Below are 21,979 nucleotides of genomic sequence, written 5' to 3' on the forward strand. Positions count from 1 at the left end.
TTACATTCTTGCAGTAGAAAGCAATCTTTAATGTTAGTTGAATAGAGAAACATATAATATACGTACTTAATTGTTTGCAAAACTTTCTTAGTTTTCAAAAGAAAGATGGAACTAAATGTGATAATAAATGACATAATGAAATGTTATTTCCTTTTTTATTACTTTACCTTTTTTCTTAACTTAAGGCTTAATTGGTACTTAGTTACTTTTACATTCAAATAAGATTTTCTTACCCCGGAACTAATGATAAGTGAAAGCTAAATGCCACGCAACCTAAATACACGAGGAAAGTCATATATTTATGTTTACAGTTCAGTTAGTAACAAATCTTTAAAAACTTTATTTAATGAAATAGGTATTCTAACCCTGCCGTCGTTTTACGTACCTAATTAAAATAATTATGTACCTATGTAAGAAAAAAAGATACCTACGCAATTTCCCCACTAACGTCGATACACAAAATAAGGCCTCTAGAAACAAAGGAAACCTTAAAATTCCACCTTGCAGACTGGCTAACATCAAAAAGTCGCGTCTGATAAATTGGATACTTTGGTTCCTTTTCTAAAATAATGACTGTTATATTTCCTTTCAGTAAATTTTCCAAACCTTCAACATTTAGACTACTTTCCTTCGAAGTGGCGATGAAATTTTTGACTCTGTAAATTATGCCACGGCCCACGTGGTTAATCTTGTATTTTTGAGCTATTGTTGTACATTTATTTATTTATTTCGGGGATCTCGGAAACGGCTCTAACGATTTCGATGAAATTTGGTGTGCAAGGGTTTTCGGGGATGAACAATCAATCTAGCTTGGTCTTATCTCTGGGAAAACGGGTGTCTTCAAGTTTTAGTGTCGCCCAGGTACAGTAGGTACAGTTCATTGAAACGCAGAATAAGTTGTAGCGAAACGTACTGTGGTGTAGAGTGAAGTGACGTGAAAGCCCAACAGTCACAAATAGCGCGCGGGCCGAGCGGCAACGGGCAGTGTTTGTATCGCACCGCCTTGCCGGCTCTCTGTGTGAATACAATAGAGCGCACGGCTCACGCGTCGGAAACGACCCGGCCCGCACCCGTCGTCTGTGTGTTGCGCTTAAGAAGTGTCGGGCAGCCGCTGGTAGAGGTGCGGGCGCGCCGCGCAGCCGGGGCACACGTGCAGCGTGGACGACACCAGCCCCGCGCACTGCCAGCAGTAGTGCTCGCGGCAGCGCCCGCAGCGGTGCAGCTGACGACAACAATCACTATCACAGCCCGCGGTTGCGCAGTGTAGAACGTACATTTATTTTCATCTCTCCTGTTCGGAAAGTTTAATTTTCATGGGTAGATAGCCGGGTGGAAAATTGCGTTTTCATCTCTAGGGAGGAAAGTATATATTTTTTTTTTTTAATTTTTCGATTAGCCACGGACTCGAAGTTTTTTTCACGTTTCGGCATGGCCATCTAGATGCACGTCGTGACCAAGCAGCTTATATACAACACTGGAGGTTGAACGTCGAACATCCGAATAATTTTGATCTTTATTACGTCACGAACATATTCCATCTCTTTCTTTAGTTAGGTCAAAGAAAAGAAATTGAAGTCATTCGTGAAATATGAAAGAAAGAGATGGAATATATAAATAAGTAATAAAGGTCAAACTTCTTCTTTCGGCGGTCAACCTCCAGTTTTGTATATAAGCTCCTTGGTCGTGACCAATTCGATTTTTTTTATAGTCGGCTATGACAAGTGGCCAGGTCGAAAAGGTACCGTTGGAGGTTGGATATAAGTAAATTCAATTTATTATTATTCTCATTTTTTTGTAGTATTTTACTTTCCTCACGGTCGGGTGAAATTACCCATTTCCCCTCGAACTATTGACGCTCTCACTTCGTTCGACCGCCAGAAATATTTCGATGAAATCGGTCACTTTCCACCCTCGGTTATCAATCTACTATTATTTATCTACACCCATATCATAAGTCATTATAGATTTTATCGTTCAAAAACCGTTGACAATGACCAGCATTAAGCAACCGATTTTACTATGACAACTTTCTTATATGTGGTAGTGGGTATCAGCAGTACGTAATGTTCATTAGAGTATCAAACAGCGCTCTACTGAGTGAGTACTGTAATGAGTTTCAAATTTGGAACAGCTGTTAAAATCAACACAATTTAAATGGGCCTCTATTCTGGTATCCAACACACACACATCACAGTACAGTACACAACATTTTCTCGATACAAAATTTCACTTTGGTATGTTTTTACAAGATGTCATTCCGGAAATCAAGACACGAGGATGAACTAGACCGCCGCATCAACATGACATGGAAGAAGTATTGGAGCTTTAAAGAGATTATGAAAGCGAAACTTCCACTTAAGCTTAAAAAGAAGGTGATAGATTCGTGCTTGCTCCCTTGCCTATCATACGGAGCGCAAACCTGGATTTTCCAAAATAAAACAAAAATTAAAATACGCTCTTGTCAACGCGCCATAGAGCGAAGCATTTTAGGCATTGCAGACAGACGAAGGAGCGATGACATCAGGAGGAAAACCCAAATAATAGACGCAGGACAGCACGCACAATACCTGAAATGGAGATGGGCTGGACACCTTGCCCGAATAACAGACAGAAGATGGACTAAACGAGTCACAGAATGGATGGGCCCCCGAGGCAAGAGGAAAAAAGGGCGACCTAAGGATAGATGGGCAGATGAAATACAAAAAATTGCCGGAAATGACTGGATACGACAAGCGCAAAACAGAAAAGCATGGAAACAGTTGGAGGAGGCCTTTACCCAGAATGTGGACATGTCTTAAATTGTTATACCTGTTTGGTTAATTAAATTGTATTTTTGTATTTTTTTAAGTGCATGGAAATAAAGAGGCTTTATTATTATTATTATTATTATTATTATTATGTTTTTAAATATAAATCGCACGCAATTTAATCTCGAGCGACATAAGAATAAGGACTTTACAGTTTTGTCTGTGATTTGAAAAAAAAAACCATTCGTGACAGAGATTTGTCTTACCGCCATTACTGTTGTCATTTTGTTTGTTGTTTGTTTAAAGTTTATGAAAAATAATACCTTTATCTGTTTTATTTTATTAATGGTACATGGTTTTGTTTAACGCCTTTGGATATGTTACTCGTAGAACAAGTCAGTAATGCAGTGCAGGTCATTTGTCACCGGTTTCTGAATCCATCTTAGAGTACTTATAATATATGTGTGGATAAAATACTGTATGCTACTGCACGTATTTGGGCATTATTGTCGTTCCAATCGTTTATTTAACTTTTGGCAGCTCGAGTACTAATTAAAATAGTGATGCCCTGATGCGTTACCTACTGATTAGATTTCTTTTAACAATCGATTTTATTCATGAAGAAGTTTTAATCGATTTAACACATTCATATTTTATTTTTGCTCAACATTTTGCATTGTTTTATAAACATTCACAGGTGTTTATGTTACTTTATCTTACATATTAAAATAAACCATTTATGTTAAGTTAATATGTTTATCACTTCCGACGGTAAATTAGTAATTTTGTCAATTATGAAGCGGCAAAACTGGACGCGGCAGCGACGCCAGTTTGTTGTTACTCACAACGAGACGCCCGTGGTAGGTATAATTAAAAATAGTATTACAGTGCCTATTTTAGTTGTTTTAACTTTTTAATCCCTAAAGGCATATTAATGTATTTATTATTTTTAAATTATTTTGATATAAAATATATTCACAATAATTTTAAATGTATGTTTTATTTATAAAATCGATTTACTTCAAAACGGTTTTTATAGTCTATAGTCTATGGTCATTCATTACGAATGGGAAATCACGTGGGCGGTACCCGTCCATGAAGTACGGTATTCTCATATTCATATTTATTCATTCAAATTCATGCTCATTACATTATTAGATGGTGGTTTTACAAGACGGTAGGTACATGACACCCTGTAAGGGTATAGAATGTCTATGTATTAAAATATTTACTTAAGTATAATTATTTATGACACATTTTATATAATTCTTATTTTTCTCTTCTTATCTTAAGTTATTCATTATAATGTCAATACAATTTATGTTAAAATTTAATTTCTTTAAATTATTATAATTATATTTATCGCTTTATTTGGTAGGTACATGAGATTTTATACAACATAATTCGCCCCTCTAAGCCCTGCTAGGGCGATATTTAAAGTAATATTGGAATTATTCTCAAATTGATACATAGAACACATACATAGATCTCTGTAGTACATTGTACCGAAAATTATTGTAAAACTTCACGTGCGTGATCTGTCAAAAGTTAAATAAACGATTGGAACGACAATAAAACACTCGTGTGATAAGGACCCCTATTACGTAAGAGTTGCATAAACTACTATTATCTCACTAATTCTCATTCTCACTAATATTATAGATGCGAAAGTTTGTAAGTCTGTTTGTTTGTTATCCAACCATTTCTTGTTGTTAATGTTGTTGTGTTGTTGTTATTCTGTCCCGTCAGTGAGGGAACAAAAGTAGTACAGTTTAATAGAAGAAAAGTTATGTCACATTCTACTAACATGCTTATTAGATGACCAATTATAGAAGGGGCTTAAAACTACCACAAAAATGCATGTTTGGCAAATTTTAATCCTATAAACTTCGTTTAACGAGTGACCCAGGAGACCGTAACTATAGCAACGAGTGACAAGAAAAAGTTGATCGACCCAATTAGAGGTTTTTGAAAGCCATCTTCGTCGCTACCCTAATAAAATGAAGGAACACAACACCACCTGGCCAGAAGTCGGAGCGCAGGAACATCTGCTGGTGCTTGGAGATGAACGGAAAGGGACATTCATGAATGACGTTGCACATTTGATGGGGGAAGGGGTCAGGCGGTTGGTGACACAGGAAGGGGGGCTAAAAATATTCAAAATTGGTGTGACGTACTTTATGGATTCCCCCTAAGTGTGAGTACGTAGCAGTGATCCTTATAGCCAGTACAGATTCCGCATTAGGGCCATTCATAAATAACGTCACTCCAATTTGGGTCTTTTTAACCAAAAAATATAAATACAGACACAGTCAATTTATAATAACTTACTTCTTTATCCAGATCATTGAAGAGCCTTAAACACCCAAAACAGTACTGGGCTTGACCTTCGTTTGGCACTTCTTCGTAAGGATCCACGGGAAATAAGTGATGGTATGATCTATAAAAGACAAAATTAATTCGCAATTATCAATTCGTGGAATATCTGAACTGTTTTGTTTTTGACGGCAGTAAAAGTCAGTTTCGAGTACCAAATAATCTTTTTCGACCCCACTTCCTTGTTAAGAGGAAACACTAAGAGCAAGAGAATTGAAATCTATTGCTGACACGCAGTGCCGGAACAACCGCGAGCGGAGCGCGATAGAGACAACTGCAGCTTGGACCGAAATACTTATTAAAAGTACACAAAATCAACGTTTCGTAGTCCCCTGGTTAAATAATAAATAAAATACGAAATCCTCAGAAAAATATTACTTAATTTTTTCGTAATGGCTACGGAACCCTATTTTGGGCGTGTCCGACACGCTCTTGGCCGGTTTTTTGTACCAACTACATGTATATGTACATGTTTATTGTTTTGTTTAGCTGTATTATTGTACTCGTAGTTGTTCATCTATTCTATTGTATGATGATACCTGGCGAGATGTGGCGCGGAGGCCAGCGTGAGCCCGCAGGTGCGGCACTGCGCGGGCAGCGAGCAGTACTTGGTGCGGCACTGCGGACACAGGTGCCCCTCCGTGCCCACGCCCTCGCCTTCCTCCAGGTGGCTAAACAAAACGACTTTTTTATGGACACCAGTGACGGCCACTGGTGGCTGGATGCGGCCACCACTAGCTGCCACTTGCGGCTAGAATACGCAACTGTGGTCGTGTGTGCGCTCGAGTCGTACGACAAGACGCGGCCGCCGGCATAATTTCCTGTACAGTTATCATACATTTTATACGCGAAGATTTGTAGCATGTGGCGACCACTGGCGTCAACCGTGTGCGGCGAGTCCATATAAAATAATGTACGAAAACTACAGGAAATATGCCGGTTTAACTACACCCATATAGTAAATCCTCAATTATGCGTTCAAAAACTACGCCTCGTTTCATACACCCACACTCGTGTTTACGATACAGTTGCATAAAATACTATTATCATTTGCATGGCGTTACGTACGTGGCTAAAAAGCGACAAAGCACAAAGTGTGCAGCTACTTCTGACGCTGACCGTACTAAGATGGTGTTACATTTTCTAAATCAATTTGTGATTGTTACATTATATTTATAATACTTATTGCATGCAAACATAGGCATGCAATATCGGATAATTCTGAACAATTTATATATTTTATACATATCACTGCTCCAGATTGATAGTGACACGAGCCAAAATAAATTTTAAAATTTAACTTTGATTGAAAAGTGACATATTTTAAAATGTAATGCCCTAGAATCTTACGCTGTGTCACCATCAAATCAAAGCAGCGACATCAGATATCAGCGAATAAAAAGACTATTTCAATAACCAAACCTGACAAGCTTAAAAAATATTACCATTGTTAACGTTAGAACTTATGCTTACTTTTGTTGACAAGAAGGAGTCAAAAACGACTAAAATTATGCTTAATTACGTAATACCTGAATAACTCCTAATTTTTAGAACTGTTTGAACTTAACCTTTTAAAGCCGGAATTTAAAAAAACCTGCGCTGTAGACTCGTTTGTTTCAAAGAAAAACAATAACGCGGATTTAGATAAAAATAGAAATAGAAGAACAGTCGTAAACTTTGGACTGATCCAGGTCAAAGCATATGAAAGGTGAACTGACCACATGCACTGTGTAATAGGCGGGTCAGCATTATTGTCAGGCTGCGCGGAGAGCGGCGCGCAGTGCGGGAAGCCCATCTTTATGAGGCCGGCGTCGAGCGCGCGCGCCCGCGGCGGCGGCGCGGTGCACTCTAGCAGCAGCGAGCGGTAGTGGACGTCGTCTAGTATCACCTGTGAATAAAAGCATCTTTGAGTGTGTCACTTTTTTGGGCAATTTTTGATTCATCATCATCATCCCAGCCTATATACGTCCCACTGCTGGGCACAGGCCTCCTCTCAGAACAAGAGGGCTTGGGCCATAGTTCCCACGCGGGCCCAGTGCGGATCGGGAACTTCACACGCACCATTGAATTGCTTCGCAGGTTTAAGCAGGTATCCTCACGATGTTTTCCTTCACCGCAAAGCTCGTGGTAAATTTCAAATGTAATTCCGCACATGAATCTCTGCTTGAGAGGCGATAGGTCAAACCACTAGGCCACCTTTTTTTTTTTTTTATTAGTACCCTATAATTTACTGAATCAGGCGTTACTGCTACGCGTAGGCGTTAGATGTTAGTAGGTACCCTATCTTCGAAAAACTTATTATTCTAAATAATAGAATGGTCTTGCGACGTGACTCCAGTTATTTATTACTAACAGATAAGTACATGTTAGTTTGCGATGGCGGGCGAGAGACTACTGAGGCTATAAACTGTATAGCTAGTGCGTGTTAGCCATATCGCAAGCTAAGCAATCCTGTGTGCTACAAGGTGATCGAAACTAAACAGTAACAAAAATCGGCAACTCAACATTTTTTCCCTCTCTTTCATCTCTCATTGTAGAGCATAGTAGTCATTTTTATTCAAATTCAAATCATTTATTCAGTAAATAAGCCGCAATGGGCACTTTTACACGTCATTTTTTAAACTACCAGCGCTTTCGGAAAGACCATCATTGCCAAGAAGAATGCGCCCCAAGAAACTTGGCAGAACGTCATTTTTTCAAAATAAAATAATTACAAATAAAATACTTAAAATCTAGAGTATACAATTAAAGAAAAAATACTAAATAATAATAGTAATAATACAGGGATGTATGGAGTCCCTTAGTTACAAAACCATACCTACGGTTAACTAACCATATCTATGTTCAGTGGAAGTGTAGAATTTTGAAATATACATTTCAGGTCAAGTAACCATTAAGCTTCGTCTGCCGCCCCCAAAGTTAGCTACTCGTGTCATGCTCTGAAATATTTGTTGTCCCAAACCGCCGAAATGCTAGATACTACCTTGACTCCTCCTCACAATGTCTTCACTTGTTGCCTCTCTAACTGTGTGTGTCTTTGACATATATTTAGAGACCAACAGTACAATTACAATTTATTCGAGTAATAAATTAAAGTTTTTTTTGTCTCTGGCACCTATAGCAAGACTAGTGCCTCTGAAATTTAAATTTAACAAGGACAGATTGACAGGGTGTACACTTTATTTAACATTATAATTTTGTAGTTAGTTATACAAACCCCATACTCTCCTCCAGTGTCTTGGCACAATTTCTTGCAGATCCTTACTTCAGCAGCTAACCCAATCACGCTACACCTTATCCCATCAGTTTTTAAAGCCTGCAAGACACAGTTCATTACATTTACATTTAGAACATTATAAACTTTTGACGGACACTACACCTGTGGCCATTGGTCTTAGAAAAATTAATACAACAGTAAAGTACTCCTCTCGAAGTTAAAATATTAACTTGTAAAAATTAAAAAATATTTTCCGTACTAAGTAGTGTCGTGTTTTAAGTTGTAAGTTGTGTCGTGTAGTAGTATGTTGTAGTGTCGTGGCAGTTTTCTTTTACTTTTATATTGTTGTAGTGTCGTGGCAGTTTTCTTTTACTTTTATATTGTCTCAAAGTAAGGTTCATAAACTAAATTTCTAGTTTTTGGACCCCCCACACGCACACTACGCCCATAGGCGTCGCTAGAACTACTAGTGTTGTACGTATTACCTTGCTATGTGACACTACGCCTTTAGGCTAAATATGAAATTTTCTAATGTCACAGCACAAACAAAACACAAAATAAAAAAGTTTTCTTTACCGCCAAATTACGACAGTCCGGTCGGTTACGGGTTGTTCCATAGTCCAAAATAAAAAACATTAAAAAAGAATTTATGTGTCTTTGACTCAATCGTTTTGATATGTGACACTCTTTACCGAGCCGAATAATACTGACATGGAAATACCGACCCTGTTTTTCATGTACACACCCATAGAAACTGACATGAGCTTCTATGCCGGTAAAGTGTCACCTGTCAAAACGATACGAGTCAAAGACACAAATTCTTTTTTAATGTTTTTTCCTCTGGACTATGGAACAACCCGTAATCGACCGGACTGTCGTAATTTGGCGGTAAAAATTCTTATTCTCATTTTCATTTTTATTCTCATACTCATTCTCATTCTTAAGTAATATCACCTGTATATTAGTGTTGATATCTCCAGGGTCACATGTGGTGAGTGAAGCAAATAACACCAGCAGCTCTCTAGAGGCGTGCCCTGGGAGGGGCTTCAGAACTCGGCCTGCATACTCTAAGGCATTCTGCAGTGAAGGCTCCCCTGTTAGATTCATGTTTGTTAGGCTGTTGACAACAAACAAGATACATGTTAATATTGAAATGTTTTAGCTCTGTATAAAAACGACTTATCAATCAACACAACACGCACATAGTGATACTTCAAGTAGCTTTAAGATCTTTTGTACTAACCTATGTTGAACGAATAAATGAATTATTATTAATTATTCATTCATTGGTGTCACATGACAGCTGTCAGTGTTTTTGCATCTTATCTTGTTATTCAACATCCTTCCGTTTCTTGCACCAGTCTTGCACGCTGACTCTCGCATTGTCGTCCTAATCTAAATCTACTTAAATATAAATCTGCTATCTGCCAAAACAAGCACTCACTAAAATTTCTGTCACTGCTCTTTAAAAAGTCGTATCTAGTTAGTAATTTCATACTGAAATACGAGCTTTGTTGTACGTAGGTGTTTGGTACTTAGTGACTTTTGCTTGTCACCCGATGATATACTGTAAAGTTATAATTTAATTAACTACAAGTTCATCTATTGATCTTCATGATTTTATTTGCTGCCGCTACATCTTCTTTCGTTCCTGGATCCACACACTTTTGTAATAGTTAAATCATTATTTTTTTAAGCAGTTTTACCTGTAATACCTGAATGATGCAGGGGGAGAGTTTTAGGCTAGTTTTCGTGACAAAGCATTGACATTTATTGAGTAGGCCTGTTGTTAACATATTATTCGTAACTAATTCATTATTACCAAAGGTCACCAGGCCCATTACATTTCAAGAATTATCATAATTAGACCATGGATTTTTGTTGCAATGATGTCACAATAGGGTAGTTTGGGGAGTAAATGGAACGGTTTTAATTAATATGGCTGTGTTCTCCCCAAACTACCCTATTGTGACGTCATTGCAACAGAAATCCAGGGTCTAATCATAATATGTAATTATTATTTATTAATCATGATATGATAAAGATGTTTGTATAGTCTGTCAAAAAAGAGAAGCAATTAAAAAGTGGCAACACTGTAGTGTCCTCCCTTTTTGGTTTGACAGGGTTTGAAAGGGATACACTACAGTGTTGCCACTTTTTAATTTCTTCTCTTTTTTAACAGACTATATGATGTTACTCAATCATAAAACAATTTAGATGAAATTTATTTGGTATGGAGCTAGTTCAAGTCCTATAGAAGGACATAGGATAGTTTTTATCCTGGAAATTTGTATATCAATAAACTAGGTAGCAATAAACAAATTATTCACAGACATAGTTAAGGGCAACAGCTAGTTGATTATAATTTATGCAGAATTTTGAACTCACCCTTGCACAGCCTTTATGTGTTTTCTTACATTTCCACACATATCTGTTAGTTTTTCTGCTCTCTTGTTCTTTAAAAGCACCAGACCCAGTTGGCTTAAGGGGTTTTGATCAAAGAACTCTTCAATAAATCTTTCTAATAACTGAAAATAGCACAGATAAAGAGAGAAAACTTTATTTGATTTTCCACCACCAGATAATAGTAAACGGCATGAAATTAGAAACCAAAATCAACTTACTCTCTTGCTCACATATTTGTCTCAAACAAGTGAGAGGGAAATATGATTTTTAGGTTCTACTTCCATGCTGTCTATTATACAATGGCATTAAAAAATAATTGTATTATGTTTCTATTAAAGCCAAGATAGAAGGAATTTCTCATAATGGGAAAAAAACTTTCATTTTCATTAAACTTTTCTGTAAGTGGGCAAAGTTTTTGGGTGAGCTAATCATCATCCCAGCCTATATACGTCCCACTGCTGGGCACAGGCCTCCTCTCAGCACAAGAGGGCTTGGGCCATAGTTCCCACGCGGGCCCAGTGCGGATTGGGAACTTCGCACGCACCATTGAATCGCTTCGCTGTTTGTGCAGGTTTCCTCACGATGTTTTCCTTCACCGCAAAGCTCGTGGTAAATTTCAAATGTAATTCGGCACATGAATTTGAAAACTTAGAGGTGCGAGCCAGGGTTCGAACCCACAACCCTCTGCTTGAGAGGCGATAGGTCAAACCATTAGGCCACCACGGCTTCTGCGTTTGGGTGAGCTACGCGGGTTTATTTATAATTAGAATTTTGTGAATATTTGCAATATCTGAAATAATTATGGCAAATATGCGTTCCAGGCAATGAATGTCTGTGTTTTGAGACAGTTTTGTCTTTCAGAAACCTTTGTCCTCCCATTTTTGCGAACAAAACAGGGACTATGCAACATGTGGCATGCTCGATATTTTTATGGTACGGTTTTAAGGTGTATTAAATATGATTTTAATCTAAACTTTGTTTTCACGCCCGTAATAACAGACTTTGAAAGCCATACTTAAAAACCTCACGCAACAGTGCGCCATCTAGTGAGACAAAAAACGATAGCCCTCATTATAAATGTATTGTGATACAATCTAGTTGGGAAAAAAAATACCTTTAGTGTACACAGAAACCGAGTAGGTTTTATATCTTGGCAATTCATAGCCTCAGAACAATCAATAGCAAGCAGCAAGTGTCTCATCATGCCGAGCCTCACAGGGCCCCGACGAGGCGCCGCAGCCTTGCGAGCGGCCTTCTGGGCAAATTCGGCTACAAGTCCTTCTACCAAACCAGCCTCGTCTTCTTTGATTGCCTCCCTGTACCGAATCAAGCAATAAATACCGGTAAAATAAAATTTGAGGTTATGTTTACAAAACAATAAGTATGTAAGTTATACAGGATAATATGGTTACTGACCATGTTTTCTCGTAGCCTGTCTCCCAGCGATATTCCTTCGGATCTACTTCGTCGTCTGCCATTTGTATTTATTTAATTGGCCCAAGCGTCAAAAACTAAATATCTGATGTTTCGATGGGGACATTGGGTTAACTTTAGCCTAGCTATAGCACTACTATTTCACCAAGTAAAGTTCTCAGTCTAATATCACTGAAATTGCAGAACAAACAATCACCCCAACACACATAAAACTAAAGGGTGTAGTTATTGTACGACCTGGACAATGCTCGACCGATTTTGTACGACCTGATAATTCAATCCCATGTCACTTGGAACACGGGTCGAGCTTTATCACCCTGTACCGATAATGTTCAAGGTGCTATTGGACAACCTGATTTTGTACGACCTAATAATCGGAGCACACTTTTGACAGCAAGCAATCGATTCGCACGATTGATCATGTTTTTCGTGTACACCGAATATTAATAAATTTAGTAGAAAATAACTTAATTTGGTCCTGGCGCTTCACCGGCCGCTGCCGCGGCACGCTCGCTACGCTCGCTCGGCTCGCGCGTTGTGGTCACAATTGGACCTAACACAACCTAACACAAATCTATGGTCATTCGATTGGATTCCGATTATAACGACGTACAATAACAGGTCGAGTATTAACAGGCCGAGCAAAAATTTGGACACCCTAATAATGCACGACTTAATATTGTACGACTTGATAATTCTAATCCAAAATGAGTTCGTATTATCAGGTCGTACAGTGATGGCTGAGCAGTATAGGGTCGAGCATTACTGTCCCCAAACTAAACTACACGTAAATTATAATATTAGCAAAATACCAAACTCATAGAACTCTACCATAGTTTCTAGTCGTTACGTTAACAAAAGCCAGAGGGGCTACTACGAAACTCGCCAATCGAAGTTCTTATCGCACCGTCCCTTTCACTTGCGTATAAAATGACATAAGCGTCGGCGGGACGAAATCAAACGAAGTTCGAGTTTTGCACTTCGTGGTAGCCCATCTAAGAACTGACGTTGTCAATGTCAAGTTTTTTCTTTCTTTTAGTTACGGTAAAAGAAACTAAGTTTATACACCAACGTGTGACGTAAATGTGTACTTGTACTTTTGCTGTGATAGAAGTGTATTTGAGTTATTGAGAAATTTTAATAAAATTTAGAAAGTTATACCACACTATCTTGATACCTTTGTCATCAGATTATCCAATCCGATATTGCTATCGGACGCCGTACGATATCGGGGCAAGTAAAATGTATGAAATATGATCTGATATCGGATCGGATAATCTGAAAGCGCTTTATACGTAATGCTAAAAATCTTATTTAATAACCTTATGCGTAATGTGAATAAAACTTGCTTTCCACTCGTAAACTCTAAGGAAACTCTACAGTGCTTTAATATATACTTCCTTTTAATTTATAACAAGGTTTGAACACAGGGTCAAATTGTAACACACGTTTCTCGGTATTTCGAAAACAAAATGGACTAAAAATACCTATATTTAATAGCGGTATTTATTATGTTTTTATTATAGAAGTTAACACAGTTTTAAATAGTTTGGTTGCATTTAAAAACGTGGTTAAAATAAAATAAATGGAGTTATAATTCACGAGAAGCAGCCGGCGGCGTTTTAGGGTAAAAATCTCGTAACGGTTGAGAAACTCAAAATATTGCAGAACTTCCGCATTATGAGGAAGCGGACGAGGAATCCTCAGCAACCCTAGCTCGCTGTCACGTTGCAATTTTTCGTAACATTAAATAAAATACTTACACAATAATCTTTAGTCAAATAGAAAACTATATCAAAATAAGGCATTAGTAAATCCGCAAAACCACAAATACATTAAATTAGTTTAATGTTCTTACTAAAATAAAATTAGTTCAAATGTGAAAGTAGTGTCTGTCTGTCTGTTCAAGCTTAAACCGCTGAACTGTTAAAGATGAAATTTGGTATGGAGATAGTTTGAGATTCTGGGAAGGAGATAGATTTTAATCCGGAAAAATGCTTAGTTACCGCGGGTAACCGCAACAGCTGGTAATAAACTAATGTCACCTACTATCGGGCCCAGCAGGGCTACTACGAAATTCGAAGTTCGTGTTGTTCAGTCCCTCTGAGGGTCTACTCCGAAATTCGTATCGTACCGTCCCTCTCACTCTCGTATAAATAGTATAAGCGTTAGAGGGATGGAACGACACGAACTTCGATTTTCGAATTTAATTCCGTAGTAGCCCCGCTGACACTAATACTATTTGATATGAGAGCGAGGGACGGATTTTCGAACTTCGGAGTAGGCCCTCTGAAAATCACGTTATTCGCGTAGTGGTTTAACTCCAGCCAGTCCTTTCCGTTACTGCAAAAAAAATAATAACAGTGTGTGCGAAGAACTTAAGAAAAACAACAATAGTTTTACAAATCTTTATTGTTCGATAAGACGGACATAAGATACAAAAATAGTTTAAAATAATGACGCAGATTCTTATAGCAAATAATATTTCGCAAAACGTGTACACAGGATGTTTACTTAATAGCACATATTACATGTTTTTGTGGAACCAATACTGCCACTAATGCTGACAAAAACTAATAAATTAAAGTAATCCTTATGTTATTATTAATTCTAATGTTAACAAATAATCGCCAGGGTTTGTTTATGGACCGTAAGTAATAATTATTTTATTTTACAATTTATTTCAGTTATAACTATAACCTACAGGCTGTAGAGTGATAAACACACAGTGGCCTCTCCAGCCCGACTAAGTAATCAGTTGATTTAATAATTACCATTATTACAGTTAGGTTTTAAGATGAGAAAGATCCCCACTGATTTGAAAACTTGATAATAATCCTATTTAAGTAAATTACAAGTTGTCATTTGACAGTCAGGAGTCTTTTGCAATATTTTACAACATTAATACTTGAGATAGTTATAATTGAATGCACAAGACTCATGTCTCCCAATGTATAAAAACATGTATCAGAGTCGAGCAGAGCATTATGAGAAGCTCTGGGTTCATGTATACCCAATATAATAGTGTTCTTTACCAATTCTTTTGTGGAATGCATTTTGCTGCAACAGACAAGACAACACAGCTGCAACTGTAGAATGTGCCTAAACATGTGTTTCTTTAAACTTCTAAAAGTTGTTTCTCTTATCTAATGTTTCAACTTCCATACGCTTTGGGAAAGAGATAATGTGATATTCTCACAATAAGCACAAATGCCCGTTTTATCATCTTCTACTTCAACAAACTGGTTCCCAATTCATCAGTAAGTCGCATCTTGAAAATCAAACCGTCATTAAACAAAATAATTTATCTCTCAAAAATGACACAGAAGCATTTTAACACATAGTTTAATTTCACGAGTTGACATATTATGTTTAGTGACGGTTTGATTCTCAAGGTGCGAAGTATTTGCCACATTTAACAGTTGCATCTGAATGCGAGGTGAAAGTAGTTGAAGCTTATGGAACATCCCAGACTGTAGTATATTCACTCGGTAGCAGCCATGGCGCGAGCTTGCGCGCGAACTCTCTTGTCGTATTCTAGCCGGTTTTGACTGCAAACAAAAAAAACAAGGTTAGATATTAGAAATACATGTCATGTTAAATGATGAGTTTACAGCTCTACAACAGAAGGGATATACACCCAGTTTCATTAGTAAAATGAAAATATGAACTTACTAGTAGTATGTGAAACTTGAAAAAAAAAAACTTTGTAACATTCCTTGCCTAAAATTGGCTTTTTTAATACTACATAACGTCGGGTGACAAGCTAGTCACTAATTACCACCTTAAGTCAAGAGGGATAATCATACTTTTGCATAGCATCGTAAGGATAATATTCCACAAAAAAAAATTACAGTTAATAATTAAGTTGATTATACAAAAGCTTTGCTCTCTGCTCACTACTGTGAAATGTTAGTCAAACAATACTATTTTAAAAACATTATCTATATCTATACTATAATAATAATATTATAAAGAGGAAAGCTTTGGATTTTTGGATGTTTGTTACGAATTAACTCAAAAACTAATGGACCGATTTTAAAAATTCTTTCACTATTAGAATGCTAAATTATTCAAAGTGCCATAGGCTATTTTTTTTTCTGGCTCGCGCGGTTTGCGCATCCGCCACAGACGCGTAAAGATAAGGAAACGAAATCAATAGAAAATATGGGATTTTGGAATACGAAATACGGAATTCAACAGAAGGGATGGGATTAAAGCGAAAGAAATAAAGATATTTTACATAAAGTACAATTCAATAGAATCTGTCAATTTTCTACATATTTAAGACACCCTATCGTGGGCACACTTGATTATATATGTCCCTGTTGTTGCAATTATCATCTAAAAGAAATCAAAAAAGAATAATAGTCACATCACAAAGCCTTAGGCAGCCCGGTGTTTATATTAGTAGGCTGGAAGTGTCTACAGGATTGTCAGATTCTATTGAATTGGAGTTTAGGTACACATGATAAATTAAATATAGTGTAGTACATATTTAAATTTTAATATCATTATTAGTTATAAATATGTTCAATAAGTTATATATAGTTATGTCATTAGAGGCTAAAAGGACAGAGATGGACGTAGGTAATGGGACTTTGTAGAATATAAATAAGCTGTTCATAAAGGAAGGTGTTGTCATGGAGAGGACATGAGAGAAATATATGATGTCTGCAATGCCCAAGCCACACTCACAAACATCGGCCTGACCAGTTTAAATTTAGCTAGGTTGGCGGCCATAGGCTATATTTATTAACAGAAAAAAATAGGGTTCCGTACTAAAACTACAATAATGTAACTCAAAGTGTAAAAAAAGTTGCCATAAAAGATCTTACATCGCATGCGCTGTAGAAACTATTGATTATAGAACAAAAAAATGTTTACGATATTAAAGAATAGGTACATCAAGATCTACAAAAAACTTCCCGATACCATATGTCCAACCATTGTAGTTATGTCACTATAACTACTTTTTTACATTTTAAAAGTTGACAGAAATGACGAATAAAATCATACCATGTTATCCATACCTTTGTATTAATCCTTATCCAAATAAATAATTTTATATTCAAGATGGTTTCAATACCTGTAGATAACTTTTTGAATTATTCAAATCGGACATTCCATTCAAAAGATATTACGAAATTAAAGATATTAATCTAACCAAAAAATGCATTTACTCTACGTTGACGCGCCCTGGCTTCGTGCGTGTTCGGGTGGAGTTTTTGGGAAATTGAGCTGAAAAATGTGTGTGAAGTGCCTTTTTAGAGTTCTGTGCCCAAAGGGTAATAAAACCACCTTATTACTAAGACTCCACTGTCCGTCTGTCTGTCCGTCACTAGGCAGTATCTCATGAATCATGAAACTTTCACAGATGATGTATGTCTATTGCCGCTATAACAACAAATACTAAAAGCAAAACAAAATAAATGTTTAAGGGGGCTCCCATACAACAAGTGTTTTTTTTTCTCGATATTAATAACGGCAACAGGCAGGTACCTATTTATTTGTATAAATGTACTTTAAAAAGAAAAAATAAAATTAAAATAAAATAAATATTTAAGGTAGGCTCCCATACAGAAAACGTGTTTTTTTTTTGCCGTTTTATGCTAATGTCTAATGTTGTATAGGTACGGAACCCTTCGTACGAGAGTCCAACTCACACTTGGCTGTTTTTTTTACTTTGCCCGTGCGAAGCCGGGGCGGGTCGCTAATAATAAATAAAACAATTAGACATACCAAATTGTAAAAAATATAAGAAAAAGAAAAGTAGGCTGTGTAACTATAAAACTTGTTTGTTTCATAATTCATAATAAACTTCAAATCTATATAAATAAAAACGAATCGTAAAATGTGTTGCTAAGCGCAAAACTCGGGAACGGCTGGACTGATTTCGCTAATTCATTTTTTGTTGCGTTTGTTATTATCAAGAGGTTTTTATGAAACAAAAATTACAACAGGGGGGGAAGCCGCGGGCAACAGCTAGTAAGTATTAAAAAGACAATCTTCTTCATAAACCATGGTCAATCTATCTCTTATTAAGGGGATCCCATATCCCAATGACCTTCGATCTGAATACGGTATTTGACTATTTTGTATATGTTTTATAAATTAAAACTACACAATGCTTGTTATCGAATAGAGAAACAATTTTTAAGCTACCTTTACAAATAACAAAGTTATGAGGGTTTGAAATTTAAGATTAGACAGACAAAGACTTACTGGCATGTGACGTCACACGCCAGTACCGCCATACTTGCTGCATAGAGAAAGAGACAGGTATATAGATTTTTCAATTTAAGTTTTCTCTTTGCTAAACATTGTCTGTATATCTATATTTTCATAATAATATTAAGATATGGCACATTCAGGAGTTGTCAAATACCGTATTCCTTAGTTTTCTAATGATTTTTGTAGCTTATTATATTAACAACAACGGCTTTAAGCAATATACTATCCCATATTTACTAGTTCCGAGATATTTGCCAAAAACAATTTTGGCCAAATAACTTTAGTGTTAATTAGTTTCAAATGAAAATCCTCAACCAGTTTTTAGAGACATCAAAGACAAACCCAAATATGTAGATTTCGTATATGTTAGATCTTTTACGTCAATAGAGATACGAAATAAGTGTTTTTTTTTCAGACAATGTTTAAAAAAATCATACAAAATGAAGTATTCATTTTTTTCAAAATCCGGTAGACAAAAATGGTGATAAAAGATTGGAGAACCGATAGCCGTTTGGCTTATAATTCTATCTGTAGTGCAAAAGTAGGATATACATTATACAATTCAAAACTTGTCAAAAATCAATGAAAACCTCGGGTAGTGGCTCTGTGCACGACATCAGCGCCACCTAGCGTCCGCAACTTTTTTGACTCTGATGCTCTGACGTTATGAAATTTCATCGCGACATTGTGACAAAAATCAAACCTATAACGTATTAATTTATATTACAAAATTACCGTGATTTGGGTGGACAAATGGTTGTAAATGAATTTTTGGTCATTAAAATTAAATGAGGTAAGTAAAATTTAATTCAAGTGTTTTATTTTCGTTATGTCAGGGTTTGTTTACTTCATGTTTAGTTGTACTTTTACTATAAAACAAAAAGATAAAGCTATCTTATTGGTTTCTTTGAATAATAGTAAAATTATATAATTGTTCTTATATTGCTTGTAATAAATTAAATATTGTTTTCAGATCTAAATGAGTATCATTTTGAAGACCGGTTTTGTGAGTATCACTCAATATAAAATTTCAACCACAAACTGTTTCTTATAAGGTCTAAAATTGTTTTTGCTAGACGGGACATGTCCATAAGAGACATGTATGTAGGAATTAAGAACAAAACAGGGACAGTGTTCAATAATTCAAGCTTGCATCATAACACAAACATCTATTACTAAAATTAGGTAGTTAAAGTCTATACAAATTGCTTTGTTAATGACAGATTCATATGAGTATTGTCATACTCATATGAATCGATGACAGAACCTAGATTATTTCTTCTTTTGGCCACTATGAGCACTGCAATAGATTTCATTACCCCCACCTAGTACTTCGCACCCTCCCAATAGCACAATTTATTGCACAATGTCCTTGGCATACAGATAGGAAGTGATAACTGCTGTGCTCAAGCTAAAAAGCAGCCAAGTCACAAAATCAAGTTTTGAGATGGGGTTGAAAAACAGACTAAATTCTAGTTGATATCTATTACATATTGCTTGCCATATTGTATCAATCTATAATAATGACTGCATTTTCAACTCCATCTCAAAACTTGATTTTGTCACTTAGCCACCTTTTAGCTTAAGCATAGCAGATTAGAATTGACCACATATTGTATAAACAGATCATGATTTTACAGGAAAAACTTGTCCAAGGAACAGAAAGAAGATGATGCTTTATGATAAACTTTATTAGTACTAACCAGTAGATAGTATATGCTTCAGCTTGGGCGGGATCCTTCACGTTGGGTTCATTCAGTAGATCTTGGATGCCAAGAAGGATCTGTTTGATTGTGATGGCGGGGCGCCAATCTTTCTCCTCGTCCAGGAGTGAAAGACACACTGTACCAGAAGGATACACATTGGGGTGGAACAGTGGAGGCTCAAATTTGCACTTTGGAGGACTAGATGGGTAGTCATCTTTGAAAATCATACGCAGCTTGTATAGACCGCCTTCCCATGGTGTCTAAAAAATCAAAACAATGTGGTAATTTTTGAAAACAACAACCCCTTTTCCATTGTAAAATAAAAACTTTCCAGAAGTGAAATTTGAAAAGGTATTTTATGCAGAAATATAATAACAATTTGATTTATGCAAATAATCATTATCATAAAACAAAACATGGTGTAAAACTAAAGAACAAAATTGAATAATCTAGAACTGTATTGTAATGTTACTAACCCCCTTCTTTCCGGGAATCGCGCATTCCCAGGTCATTAGATTGAGCGATCCGTCGGGGTTTTTCATGGGCCTCGCAACAAAACCCTGAAACAATACAATCCAGTATTTACAAAGCAAGTACCGTTAGAAAAAAACATGGTAATAGAATTTCTACATACGAAAGGATGATCTCTGCGCCAAGCTTTTCTCTCTTCGGCTAAACGTGCACTCGCTATACCCGACATCTGGAATACTAATCAAATGTTATATTAAAAGTTTATTTCAAATCCACCAAGAAACATTTTTATGAACACTTTTTCATGAATCCGATGTACTCACTTTACAATTTAAATTAAATAAAAATTACTCGGCGCGAATAAAAGCGTCCCACGATGCGTCAAGCAGACAATCAAATACATTTTTTTATTTAGTCATGTTCGAAAAATATTTAAACTCCAATCCTAGGCAGGCTACCATTCTGTCATTGGCCAAACTGTACAAACACATTAAAATTGACCAATCAAATTAAAGTAGTCGAACAGGACGTGAAAGAAACAGAGGGAACAAACAATTGCTACCAGGCGATAGTGATGTCCTAATGTATCGTCATCTACTAGTGTTGTTTTCGAAAATTCGTCTTTATTTTCCAGTATGTCGATATATTGATTACCTACGGGCTACAATGTTGGAAATCCATAATATGTCGATTATCAATGCTGTGATCAAGCAAAAGAGTGAAAAGTTTATATATTCATTCAAATCAAATCTTATCTCAACCCTAATAAAGTATGTGTTAAGAAATAATATTTTAAAAACATTCCAAGCCATCTTCCGACTTAAAAATCATCTAATTCAAATCAATATCTCTTGATTTAAAATGAAATATTGGAATGAAGTATAGCGAATTATATTTCTAGGACTTCCAAATTTATTTTTCAATTTATATTTGTATATTTTCTTAGCTACTTTGGAATTTAAACGTTCAGACTATGTCTTACGTCCACTTGCAGTGTAGGCTTTTTAATCTAGGTTTAAGTGGTCTTAAGTCCTGTCAGAGCCATACAAAAACTGTCAGTTTAAGCCTTAAATCGAGATTAAAAAAAGCCTACAAGACGTCCTTAAGCACAGTTTAATTTATTTGTCAAACAAGATAAAGATAAACATCTTTTTATTTGTATTCGATATATGAAAATGGACATTACATTATTTCGGTCCAAGATGTCGGCTAACTACGATGTCGGCAAAAGTATACGTTAACAAAATGACGGCAAGTCTGTTATAGTTTGTAAAAAAAATACGAATGCGGGATTGGTTGTCTTTCTTGAAAATCTTCGTTGCTATTGGCCAATTTCGTTTTGTAAGTGCAATGAAAACGTATTTTGTCGGTCATCGCAAGAGGGCGCT

General features: G+C 36.3%; 2 protein-coding genes across 3 annotated transcripts; both read right to left on the reverse strand.

Moving 5' to 3' along the window:
- Nucleotides 1-136: 136 nt before the first annotated feature.
- Ssl1 (general transcription factor IIH subunit 2 Ssl1) lies at nt 137-12,942 on the reverse strand. 2 transcript variants are annotated; one of them, XM_074100572.1, is made up of 9 exons: nt 12,163-12,942; nt 11,861-12,062; nt 10,729-10,868; nt 9,295-9,457; nt 8,341-8,439; nt 6,842-7,011; nt 5,663-5,794; nt 5,079-5,187; nt 137-1,222 (listed from the first exon to the last, which is right to left on the reverse strand). In XM_074100572.1, the coding sequence occupies exons 1-9, from the start codon at nt 12,222-12,224 to the stop codon at nt 1,091-1,093; spliced, it is 1,209 nt and encodes a 402-aa protein (XP_073956673.1). In that variant the 5' UTR covers nt 12,225-12,942; the 3' UTR covers nt 137-1,090. The 2 variants fall into 2 exon arrangements, with proteins under 2 accessions (XP_073956673.1, XP_073956674.1); XM_074100573.1 differs by having other exon boundaries at nt 1,217-1,291.
- Nucleotides 12,943-14,574: 1,632 nt separating this feature from the next.
- lwr (ubiquitin conjugating enzyme lesswright) lies at nt 14,575-21,016 on the reverse strand. Its single transcript, XM_074100586.1, has 5 exons — nt 20,915-21,016; nt 20,755-20,828; nt 20,597-20,680; nt 20,118-20,380; nt 14,575-15,731 (listed from the first exon to the last, which is right to left on the reverse strand). The coding sequence occupies exons 2-5, from the start codon at nt 20,818-20,820 to the stop codon at nt 15,665-15,667; spliced, it is 480 nt and encodes a 159-aa protein (XP_073956687.1). The 5' UTR covers nt 20,821-20,828; nt 20,915-21,016; the 3' UTR covers nt 14,575-15,664.
- Between the last annotated feature and the right edge of the window lie 963 nt (nt 21,017-21,979).

The sequence above is a fragment of the Choristoneura fumiferana genome, chromosome 17 (genome assembly GCF_025370935.1).
Source record: "Choristoneura fumiferana chromosome 17, NRCan_CFum_1, whole genome shotgun sequence".
Classification (NCBI taxonomy): domain Eukaryota; kingdom Metazoa; phylum Arthropoda; class Insecta; order Lepidoptera; family Tortricidae; genus Choristoneura; species Choristoneura fumiferana.

Bases quoted from the DNA above. Each gene is read 5' to 3' on its own strand.
- lwr (XM_074100586.1), bottom strand. From the start codon at position 20,820: ATGTCGGGTATAGCGAGTGCACGTTTAGCCGAAGAGAGAAAAGCTTGG. The intron at 20,681-20,754 runs GTATGTAGAAAT...GTATTGTTTCAG, and splicing joins GGCGCAGAGATCATCCTTTC to GGTTTTGTTGCGAGGCCCAT. The intron at 20,381-20,596 runs GTTAGTAACATT...TTGATTTTTTAG, and splicing joins CGATTCCCGGAAAGAAGGGG to ACACCATGGGAAGGCGGTCT.
- Ssl1 (XM_074100572.1), bottom strand. From the start codon at position 12,224: ATGGCAGACGACGAAGTAGATCCGAAGGAATATCGCTGGGAGACAGGC. The intron at 10,869-11,860 runs GTATTTTTTTTC...TGCTATTTTCAG, and splicing joins GGTTTCTGTGTACACTAAAG to TTATTAGAAAGATTTATTGA. The intron at 5,188-5,662 runs GTATCATCATAC...TGTCTTTTATAG, and splicing joins TCCGCGCCACATCTCGCCAG to ATCATACCATCACTTATTTC.